Genomic DNA, 12,270 nt, shown 5'->3' on the forward strand with positions numbered 1-12,270 from the left:
GCTAAGTTTTTTTTTTTTTAATGAAAATTCCATTTTTATCATTAGAAAGAAAAGATAGAAGTAATAAAATAGGCACATTACCCTTTGTTAATATATACTAGTACTGTTTCCAAAAAGCAATTACTAAAACTCAGGCTGGAAGAGAGTTTGAAAGGCTATATATCTACTCCAACAAAACTTCCATGACTTCAATATCCTGCCATTCTCTTATCAAGACTACAACTGGAGGCTTCCAGGAATAAATAGACTGAAGGTTTCAGTTTCTTGTTATTTACTTTAATGGGATTCTTTTTGTTGTTTTTATCTTTGGCCTCTCTTAGAAGCTGAGTTTGAAGAGGGCATAAATAGTATTCCTCTAATACATGTGATTCAACTATAATGAAAATAAACATATCTGCATTTGTGTATTTCCCCAAATGCCAGGAAACCAGTGTGAGCACATAGTATACAGTTAATGAAGGAGAAATGTGCACAGATGGGAAATAATTTGAATTAGTTTTAATAAATACATTGCACTCTACATGTTTATAAAATATAAATTACATTCTAATCATTCTATTTTTCAAATTGCAATGAAGTGTTTTCAAGGACATCTGGAGTTTATTAGAGAAAATAATCTGACCTTAAGTTGTTCTTCCAAAGCAGCAGTTGCATAATCGCCACTAGATTCGTCAACGACCACCACCATGTGAGTGAGAGAATTGACTCTGACTTGTTCTTGTTCTAGATCTTCTTGAAGCACCTGAAAGAGAAACACTATTTAAAAAGGATGTTAAAGTAATACTCTGATCTGCATATTGGAAATCTTCCTTCCTTTACTATGTCTTGAGTAATTAACATTTTAAAAATGATTATTTAATTTTATTATTACTATTATTATTTGAAATTTGACCAGAGAGAGATAGAGACAGAGAATGCATGAGAGAGAAAGTGAGAAAGCAAGGTACCAGGTCCAGGACTGAAACCACAGTCATTCATATTGGAGTACAACACCTCAATCACCATGCCACCTGCCAGCCCTGAGTAATTTAACATTTTATTAAACTAGCACCAATCCAAGCAAATTTGCTGCTATGGGGCTCAATAAAATTTGCATATTTCTATTGTCAATTGAATTGGAAAGTTTATAGAAAGGCCTTATGTTAAGAAAGGAATAGTAGGTTTTTCTGTTCCTTCTCCCACTGCCTATCACCTTTTAAGAACTTTTATCTTAAAATTACCTACACCTCTGGCATCCTCCATCTCTTCTTCTCTACTAAAATTCTCCATTTCCAAATGAAAAAACTAAGTCTCTTGACTCAACCAACCCTTTCCCACTACTGCCCCATTAGCTATTCTTCTTCACTAAAAAATATTCCACATTTTCTACAGTTACACTCTTCGCTTACCCTACTATTCACTTTGCTCACTATTCCATCAAAACATCCTTTAGGTTCCCAAACCTAACAGCCATTTGTTGATAATACCTTACTCAGTGTTTTGATTAATAACCTAGTTAATTGCTCCTTAATTCTTAGCAGTCTCCTCTTGAGCTTCATGTACCATCCTTTCCTGATTATCCTCTTGCCGACTATATGCTATGTTTTATGTTCCTTCGCTGGTTCCTTCTCCTCTGCTCAAACTATAAATCAGGTGACATTCTTAAGTATAAAAACCAATGGATTCCCATCCCACTAAGGAGGAAAATGAAAATCCTTTACGTGAAATCCTTATATGACCTAGTACCTTCTTACCTTTCCAATCTAGGTGTATACCATTCTTTCTCTCTGACCTTCTTGCTCTTCCATAAATATGTCAAACTGTTCCCTCTGCCGGAATTGCTTTTTCTCCAAATCTTTAAATGTTACCTCCTTCTTATCATTCAGGATTCAGAGATGTCACTTCCCAAAGAGTCTTTCTATAAGCTTGCTATCTGTAGATACTCCCTACTCATTCTATACTTCTATAATTTCTTTTCATCTAAACACTGTTACTACTCAGTATTTTCATATGTATCAGTTTAGTCATTTGTTGATGGTGCCTGCTGAAATATACAGTCTACTAGCATGGAGATTCTTTTTGCCCTTTTTGCTACATATTCAATAAGTACTTGGCAAATAAATGGTGCCCTGTGAGTGTAGGCAGGGAGTTGGGGGGAGTGAGTGAGAACAATATGCACAGATAAGTTTGGTCATTCCAGAATGTAAAAAGATTACAATATAGTAAGGAGAATTAGGTGTGTATGTGCGTGTGTGTCTGAGATTACAATTTCGGGAAGTAACCCCTTTTTCTCAACCTAACGCAGGGATAAAAACAGAATAATTCAAACCCTATCTTTCTGATTTACAAATGTGACTCTGAAAAAGGCCATGTTTTCTCCAACAAAATAAAGCTGTCCCAAAACAGTATTTTTGATCCTTTTCCTTTGTCTTTCTTCTTTTTAACATTTTGCTATAGGGTACATATGCTTATTCCTGGACAGAAACAGAGAGAGAGTCAAGGAGGGAAAGTGAGAATGCAACCTCTAGCAAGGAGGTCACACTGCAATCTCATCTCCATTCCCTTCTCAGGATTTTGGGAAACATGCACACATGTCCCACGTGGTTTTCAAGCCACCAGGTCTGGGACTCAAACTGCACAATCCATCATGTGAAATCAAGCCACTTCAACCATGACTTAACTGGCTAGTCTACTTTTAAGCTTTATAAAAACACGGTGCTTGGATGTCAAGGTGGCTGGAGCCCACATGTCCAAATGTATATAGTTCATCCCCAGACCAACTGGGTTGAAAATCAAGTCAGGTGTGTGTGTATATGTGTGTGTGTGTGTGTGTGTGTGTGTGTGTGTGTGTGTGTATGTGTGTGTGTGTGTGTGTGTGTGTGTGTGTATGCTCAAAATTCAGAGAGGAGAATGGAAAAGGGATTGTAGTGTGGCCATTCTCCTTAGGGGGTGATTTCTTTTTCTCTCTCTCTCTTTCTCCCTGGCAAGTACACATGCTCTATAGCAAAACAAAACTAAAAACATGTTGAACAATTGTTTTGGAGATAAGTAGAGGTAAACAGAGGAATAGAGGGTAAATAATAAACAAAATAGATAGAGGAGGAGTAAACAAAGGAAATTGCTCTATAACTGAGACACTCTGCCTGGTACCCCAGATTCCCCAAGACTTCACTCTGCTACATTATTACTGATTTCTCTGAATAGGTATCCACAATTCTAGCCAATTAGTTTGCTGCTTAGAACATTTTGTTAAGTAACAGAAGAATGGAGAAGGAGTTTTGAGACATGACCTGTTGCTTTTTGGCAAACCTGCTGTCCCTATTGGCAAAACAAGGAGGCTTGGCACTTACAAGTCTAGCTCTAAGTTATTCAAACTCCATGCAGGAGTAGGGGAACTTATTTCATTGGCTGAATCAAAACATTAAATGTATGAGCATTTTTATCCTATAACTTCTATTTTTCAAGCCACAGCATTTTAAAACACTGTAAAATCACTTCTTTTTACTTCCCTTCTAGATTTTTATGTTAGATTTTCAAGTGAAGCAAATTAAGGTAAAATGACTCTGCATCTATTTTGTGTGTGGTGTCTACACTGTCTATCACACATTTGACAGTCCAGAGCTTATACTGATTAATAAAACTTTCTGCCAGGAGGCTGAAAATGGAAACATTAACATTCAGAGTTGTCTTTGACAGTCATATTGAATCTTTGTTTTCTGAGTTATTTAAACCAGGACTGGAAACATTTTAAACATACTAGCTAGGAATTTTGAAAATAATAATCCAAATCGTAGTTAAGGAGCCAATGTATTATAAATTGATTTCCTGAATTTAGCCATATTTTTCTATCATTCAATATTAGCACATGTATAATTTTATATATTAAAAAAAAAGATGGAGAAGTCAGCAGGTGGCATGGTGGTTAGGGGCTCTGGACTCCCACATGGCCAACAGTGATTCAAGTCTCAGACCTGGTAGTTTTCTTTCTCTTTCTCTCTCTCTCTGTCCATTTCTGGAAAAATTAAAATAAATAAATAAATAAAGGTAAATAAAATAATTCTTAAAAAAATCTATGAGGAAATGATGCCATTCTTTTTATATTTTTACATGCTAATTGTTATTTTTAATTTTAATGGATTTTAATAAAAAAGAGACACAATCATAGTTTGATCCCTGAAACATTTATTTCTAAACTCAAGTCTTTCCAAAGCATATGTGAACAAATTTACTACTTATTGTCTCTAGTACTTAGATGTCCAATTTTGTTTTGCTTATCTATTTCCTCTATAGTCACAAATGGTATTCTTGTCATATTGCTCAAGGGTTTACATTTTATGCTTTCATAGAAGTGCTAACATAAAGCACCATTAATGCTAGTTGTGGGTTGATAGCATTAAAATCAAACACAAGAAACCACTGTACTTAGAGTGAAAAGAGGGAAATAGAGAAATAGGGGAAAGACTCTCGACAGTGGCTAGAAATCTTACGTGCCTAGCACTAGAGTAGATTAGCACAACAGTATTTTATTTCATGCTGTTTCTCCGGTATCTCTCTCTTCAAGATTTTATAGAATTATATCTCTTCTCTCCTTTCTAATCAGGGACTAAAATAAATAAAATCCTTCTCAGATGTTTTGATAAAAATTTTGCTTATATTTGATACAAATTCTGTACTCCCTTTCTGTCTATAACCAATAGCTGCAAAGCAGAAGCTATTCTGAAACCATAATCATATTTTCTGTGTTCACACACTTCTACTCTGAAAGTAAATATTATTATCACAGTATTAGCTAATCTCTCCAATATAGCACTAGGCAGAAGATTGTAAAATATCCAATGTCTGGGGTCCATTTATTTATTTTTGTCAGAGGGCATGTGAGTTTGTCAAGAGAGACAGAGAGAGAGAGATAGAGACAAAGTGAGAAAGCACTCCCCATGGAGGATGGTCACAACACAATCTCTTCTCTTCTCCCTCTCTCCTTCCTTTTTCTACTTTGGGTGAACACATACATAAACCCACATGTTTCTCAAGGTGCTGGGTCCTTGACTTGAACCATGCAGTTGGCCATGTGAGATTCAGCTGTCTTAATCACCCAACCGGGTCGAGGGTCCATTTTTTAAAGCTGATGTCTACAAACTGCAAAAATCCCAAACACGAAATGGTGAGGCTAATAAGCTAATTTGTTCAGCCAACCTAGGTGTCCATGCATAAAGCCTTGGTTATTGGGTAAAAGAATGCCTGCCTGCTTCCCCATTTGGTAAGACATGGATTCTCAAGACTATTATTTTTCCAAAATACAATAGAGCCTTGTAAAGGTATTTTTAATAACATTTTTAGTTAAATATTGACTTCTTATGGATTTGTGCTGTGCATAGCTGGATTTATACAAAGGAGATTTATAGTAGAGTTGCTAATTAAGCCTGAAATATGAGCCAAAGTATTTCCAAATATAGAAGTATCCCCAGAAACGGACACTAAATCTTTTTTCCTATCAGAAGATATCTTGGAACCAGCAGTTAGCGTAAATGGCTATGCTGCTGAACTCCCATGTAGTTGACCGCAGTTTGAATCCCGGACCCGGTGGCTTAAACTCACTCTAGGTGCATGTGTGTGTGTGCCCAAGATCCCGAGAGGAGAATGGAGGAGGAGGGATTGCACTGTGGCCATCCCCCTGGGGAGTGATTTCTTGCATTCTGTCTCTCTGTTTTTTCTCTTTCTGGCGAGCACACGTGCCCAATAGCAAACACCTCTCCAAAAAAAAAAAGATATCTTCAAATAAAAATGCTGAAATATGATGGTTAAAATGTTTTATTAAAAGCCTAACTTTATATGTATATATGTGCATACTAGATATTTTATTATGTATTTCTTATCATTATTTTTGTAAAAGTAATGCTTCTGTAACACCAGATTTTAAGAACTTGGTCATGCGCCTAATTAAATTTCTATACCATTATTAGATAGACATAAATGTCAGTGATGTTTGTTCTTTAATGTCAAATAACAATCTTTATCTTTCTTTATGACAAGAGAAAAGGCCAACAGTGAAATTTAACATTAAAAATGGCTACATTAGACAAACTAGTATTTTGTTATACCTCTGTGAAGAATTCTATTTCTTTTCAATAATTCCCTAGATAAACTACCAGACCAAAATTGTTACTCCCTTAATACACATCCCCAGTTTTATGATTTAAATATAACTTTTCTTCTTCCTTCAAAAATGTCATAAGTGATACTGAATTCTTACTCTCACTCATGTCAAGTTGGTTTTAAAAAAACAGCTTAGAACAATGACTAGTGAAAGAGCCACTTTAGTGTTTACCTTAGACCTATGCTATTAGGTCATTGGGAAAGTCGTGATGTATTTTTCTGTGTTTTTCTATGCAAAAATGGGTCATGACTTTCCCAACAACATAAATGTTTTATCGCATATCAGCATACATGTAAAATGATGTTTAGAATATAAAGACATGGAAATATCTTTTCTCCTACAGCCCATTCTTACCTTCTTCTTTCCATGTTCCCTGCTGCCTTAAATTAAACGATCTGGAAATAACTTCAATTTTTTTTTTTTTAATTTTCAGAGAGATTTTTGCTATAGGGTGCATGCACTCTACAGAGAGACAGAAGGTAAGACATCATCCCCCAGGGGGGATGGCCATGTTGTAATCCCTTCTCCTCCAGTCTCCTTTCTGAATCTTGGGCTGGCATGCACACACACCTGTCCAGACTGAGTTTTAAGCCGCTGGGTCAGGGACTCAAAGCGTGGTTGACTACATGTGAGTCCATTGACATAATCATTATGCCATCTGCTGATCCAATTACTTTGAATTTGATTTTGAGTTAAATATTCACTTTGATAAGCCTAGCTAGTCACAGTTCTGTCTTGTTCCCCATAGGATTCATTCATGGTATGAAACTTTGTTGTAAATTTGCTAAGTATCCCCAACAGGCTTCCCAGAAGAACTTTTATTTTGACACCTACTTACTTAAATGTGACCGCATAGCTTTAATAGTCCTTACATCAGAAACTTGTATTTTTAATTTTTTTATTAGAAATGAATGTTCATGTTTCTACCAGCTCTAAAGCTATTAAAGGGGTGTTCCAAATGACCACTTTGATGGAAAGAATGTAAAAGCACCAAATGCTTCCCATTGGCAGGAAAGTCTCCAGAAATATGGGGAAAAAATTTAAAACAGACTAGAAAATTAATGTAACATATTCTAGGATATAAGTAGAAAAGGACATACTGTGGATTAGGTTGATCAAAAGACTGTGTTCATGTTTCTGAGGAAACAGTACAACGTTAGTTAAAAGTATAAGATCTGAAGTCAGAATTTTCTGACACACAGCATAAAATGTCTAAATAGGAATACCTAGTTAGTTCTAACAACCCTGTTTAGGGAAATTCAGTTCAAAGACTATCAGCTATAGTGCATAAATCTAGTATTCACTTTAACTTACCACCACTGAATACAGTTTGGACCACCACCCTCTAATGGATGCCCTACGTTTCAAAAGAGAACATAATTTTGGAAATTTACAAAATAAAGGGCTGCAGTTAAAGCAAATAAAGCCTGGAGAAATACACAATGGATTTTAAATCTTTAGCACTTGAACTTCTAAATTATTTACATCAGTTTAACAAAAATCACGTTAAATGAACTAATCTAATGGTTACATCACTAAAATCAGATTAAAGTGAACACCAAGAAAGTAGAATACATCATAAAGTGACTTTAGTCTGACAGTATTTATTGAAAAAGAAGCGAACAGGATTACTGGGAGAGGGGTTTACAATGGAAGGTTTCATAGGGAACACAGAGAAAATGACATGCATTGATTAGCAAATATTATAGCATATGTCGTTCAGTTCTACTGATTATGTTCCTGTTTAGACAGTATTGTCATTTTCATCATAAGTCTATATTCTTCTCTGTTCTCCTTCTAGTCCCATTTGTCCCTATTTTAAAGAAAGACCTACAGGATTAGCACAGACAAATAATTTCCTTACATATCTTGATTCTGAGCATATTGTGCACAGTACCACTCCCATGCTTTCATTCCCAACTGCTTACTATAAATTGAAAGATTTATATGCACCCAGTCTCTGTCTCTTCCATCAAGATATTCCCAGCCCTGGGAGACTGAGCATCACAGTATCCCCAAATCTCTTTGCTGCTTCTCTGTACTTGCTCTAGCCTCTAGAATCTTACCTATAGTCCATCTTCACTGGTATCTCAGAATTGAGGGAAAGGGTCAGGGTTCAATTACTTTTTTTTTTTTTGGGGAGAGGTTTTTGCTATAGGGTGCATGTGCTCGCCAGACAGACAGAGAGAGACAGACAGAAAGCGAGAAATCACCCCCCAGAGGGGATGGTCACACCGCAATCCCTTCAAGTTTTAAGCCACCGGGTCCAGGACGCGAACCGCGGTTGACTATGTGGGAGTCCAGAGACATAGCCATTACACTAACTGCTGGTTCCCAGGGTTCAATTACTTTCGAAGTTATCTTGAATAGCTCCTTAATTTGCTGACCACATTTGTATATCTGTTAAATTAGGAACTAAAAGTCCTCCAGGACAGGTTTAACATTAGTTTTAAATGTGATAATATGGAGCCAGCAGGTGGCATACTGGCTTAGGTGCTGAACTCCCACTTGACCAACCACGGTTCAAGTCCTGGACCTGGTGGCTTAAAAAATCATGCTGGGTGCATGTGCATGTATACTTGAAATCCCAGGAGGAAAATGGAGGAGAAGGGATTGTAGCATGGCCATCCCCACTGAGGGGTGATTTCTCTTTCTCTCTGTCTCTCTCCAGGGAGCACACGTGACCTATGGCAAAAAATAACAATAATACATGAGAATTAGCCAGCACAGAGCTTAGTAGAGTTGATGGGTGGTGAGGAAATCTTATTTTATTTGTAACATCTTTCCCTTATCATTCCAATTTTAGGGTACGATTCATGAAAATAGCTCTTCTGAGCATCAGTGTTTATTCCTAACACCCTTGATAATCATAAGTCTTTTAATTACTGAATATTCTCACTGTGGTAAAACTCTAGAACATCAGATAAAGATATGATTCATTTGCTCATTCTTATTACATATGACCTAGATCTTTAATTGGTAACAGAATATAACATGTTCACGATACCTAATCATTAGTTCCACTCAATAACAGAGTACTACCAGTTGTACTGCCAGAAATCATTTTGCTCCTAACTGAAATATTAAACAGAAAATGATAGTGTTCTGAAGTTAGCAATTTTATTGGGTCTTCAGAAAAATGATGATGCATTTTTGCATAGAAAACATGTGTCATGACTATTCTGACAACCCAATATAATCTGGGTTGAAAATGAGGACTGTAACATATTCAACCTTATTTTAAACATGGAATTTGACTTCTGTTCATGCATTTTGTTATAAGACACATGAATATAATTTTAAGGGAAATTAATTCCTTCGAACTCATGTTACTTTATCTCTTATAGCTTTAAAATGTATTCTAAAATGTTTTCTATACTTAACTAATTCATTTACATTATTAATGTTACATTAATTATTAAATGAAATTAAAATTGGTACTGGTTCAGGAAAATAGAGTTACTTTTCATGAAGCTAGTTCAGTAACTTAGAAATAGGATCCTTTCTTCTTTCTACTTCCAACCCTGAGGCCAGACACTTTTAATAAAGAGGCATTTTAAAAGCAATTAAGCATAAAAAAATACAGTTAGTGCCTATAAGATGAGGGAGACTTTAGGAGATATAACCCTTAGTAGGTATGTTGATGTATTTTAAAAGAAGGCTACAGCATTTTCAGCAATGTTTCTGAATCAATCTTCAGTAATTTTTACTTAACTAATTAGTAATCTGTAGACTGGAGTTACTTGATTCGTTAAAATAAAAACAGGAATATGGATTTTATTGCTATCATTTTTATTTTAATAGTGGAATGGCACTATCTAGTATGAAAAGTTATTCCTGAAGTATGCTGCTTGTTAATACAACATTGGTAGAAAACTAAAAGTCTTCTCAACTAGATTGTAAAAAATTATAACTGAATATCATGCACATACTATTATGTGGGCTATGTGAATATGATGTTCTTTTTATATAAGTTCCATTTATTTATGTAAAAAATATTATCATCACAAAAATCAATTTCATAGTCAGTAGCAGACAACTATTAAGAGATTCAGATAAGGGAATAAAACAGGGGTAGAAGGAAAGAAAAAAAGCCAGAGACAGAGGATAATATCACCATGTAAGGTCCTTTACAGATGTGTTCCTTTTCCACATTTTCTTTTCAGTTTTTACTATAGAGCACATATGCTCACTGGAGAAAGAAAAGGAGAAATCATCCTCTGGGAGGAGATGGCCATGCTGCAATCCCTTCTCTTTCATTTTCCTTTCTGGATTTTGGGCATGCCTGCACACACGCCTGGCATATTTTTCAAACCACCAGATCCCAGACCTGAACCACGGAGTTGGCCATGTGGGATCTAGCCAACTTAACCTTCATGCCACTTGGCTGGCCCCATTTTTCACCTTTATGAGTTTGTTTTTTTGTTTGTTTGTTTGTGGGGTTTTTTTTTTTTTGTAGTTACTTTTGATTTTTTTAATTGTTTATTTGATTTGTCAATTTTCCACATCCTTGTTGGAAAGGTAACAATGATGAAGTCTATTTGAGTAATAGAACTAATCAGAATTATTGAAACATTTGTGGTAAAAAATAAAATGACTGAACATCAGTTATTTGCTACTGTGTTGGACACGAGAAACAAAAAGATTAGGCTCTCTGGATGTAGTATAGCATTTTTTTCTTGACTACATTGTTTATCTTCAGCACTAAAACCATCCAGCTTTCATTAAGCACTTCTATGCAAAAATTAGGAAATAAAATGGTACTTACTAGCAGTAACTGATAGCATGTAATTTGAATCTTACTAAGATGGGATAAAACTTGCTAGGCACTAAAAGCACTACTTGATTCTATGGCATTCTCAAGCTTATCTGAATCACTTGTCTTCCTTCTAACTATTGCATTTCTCTTCTTTATTGCCTATTTTCTTCATTCTAACTCTGGGTTTCCAATTGCCCAGTCTCAGAATCTATTATTTTGAACTCTTTGTTCATTCTCTAAATCTAGCCCTGTTGGTTTGTTCCACTGTTGGTTGCCAAAATGTTTCTTATACCTATTCACAATTTTCATGAACATTGCCTTTATGCAGGCTCTATATACTTTCTGCAATATCCTACCAGCATATCTTCTGGTTCCCTGTTTCTCTGTGGTCTCATTTATCTTACAAGACAAATTGTCCTAAAACTTAAACTATATTTTCATAAATTTCTGCTCCCTTGCGACCAGCAGTTGGTGCAATGGCTATTTCACTGGACTCCCATGTAGTTGACAGCAGTTCAAGTCCTGGGCCTGGTGGGCATGTATGTGTGTATGCCCAAGATCCCAAGAGGAGAGTGGAGGAGAAGAGATTGCAGCATGGCCATCCCCTCTGGGGGGTTGTTTTCTCACTTTCTGTCTCTTTGTCTCTCTCTTTCTGGCAAACACATGCACCCTACAGCAAAATCATCTCAAAAAAAAAAAAAAAAGAATTCCTGCTCCCTTTATTTTAATCTCTCATCAATAATGGTTCCCTAGTACTCATTATAACTGCAAGTTTTTCAAGTACCCAGAATTAATTGTAAATCTTTGAGTCTTCTACAGAAGAATCTCCTTGTCCTTGATCAGGTTTTAACCCTTCAGTACTGAGCATGGTGTGGACATATTATTATTGCTACACATGACCCAGATGAATGACATATCTGACATTTTCCCACCTTGTTACCTTTGTTTAAACACATCACTCTTTAACTCTCATGCTATTTGCCATAGTAAGAGTTGTATAATGGTTATTTGCTTTCTATGTCCTAATCTAATGTACTAGAACATGAGCTTCTTGAGGAAGATTTTGTACATGCTGAATCTCTGTATTCTTCACAGCACCCACATATTTTAATGAGTGTGTGGTCAGTGATATGAAACAGAATGTGATAGAATGAAATGAATGTGAGATCCTTGGGCAGGATTATACCTAACCCTTCCCTGCTACATGAACATCAAAATCATTTTAAAGGTCATCCGATGAGGATATTTCACAAACCTGCCAACCATAATGTTTGAGATGAACTAAGCTTCAAGGAAATGATAGGTGACTGAGCTTCTAATGGGTTATTTAATTTGTACTAATGAGCATTTAACATAGAACATTCACTGAAGTCAGAAT

The 12,270-nt window shown here is 35.8% G+C and overlaps 1 protein-coding gene across 1 annotated transcript in view; it reads right to left on the reverse strand.

The window, feature by feature from the left end:
- Positions 1-622: 622 nt before the first annotated feature.
- The window catches only part of LOC102471338 (dystrophin-like), a gene marked incomplete at its 3' end in the record, with an annotated part of 269,792 nt that continues 258,144 nt past the window's right edge, over positions 623-12,270 (reverse strand). Inside the window, exon 12 of the mRNA XM_027775726.1 lies at positions 623-742. Coding sequence (XP_027631527.1) covers positions 623-742 — 120 coding nt within the window. The remainder of the gene's footprint in view (positions 743-12,270) is intronic.

This window comes from Tupaia chinensis, unplaced genomic scaffold, assembly GCF_000334495.1.
Source record: "Tupaia chinensis unplaced genomic scaffold, TupChi_1.0 Scaffold000600_2, whole genome shotgun sequence".
NCBI lineage: Eukaryota > Metazoa > Chordata > Mammalia > Scandentia > Tupaiidae > Tupaia > Tupaia belangeri.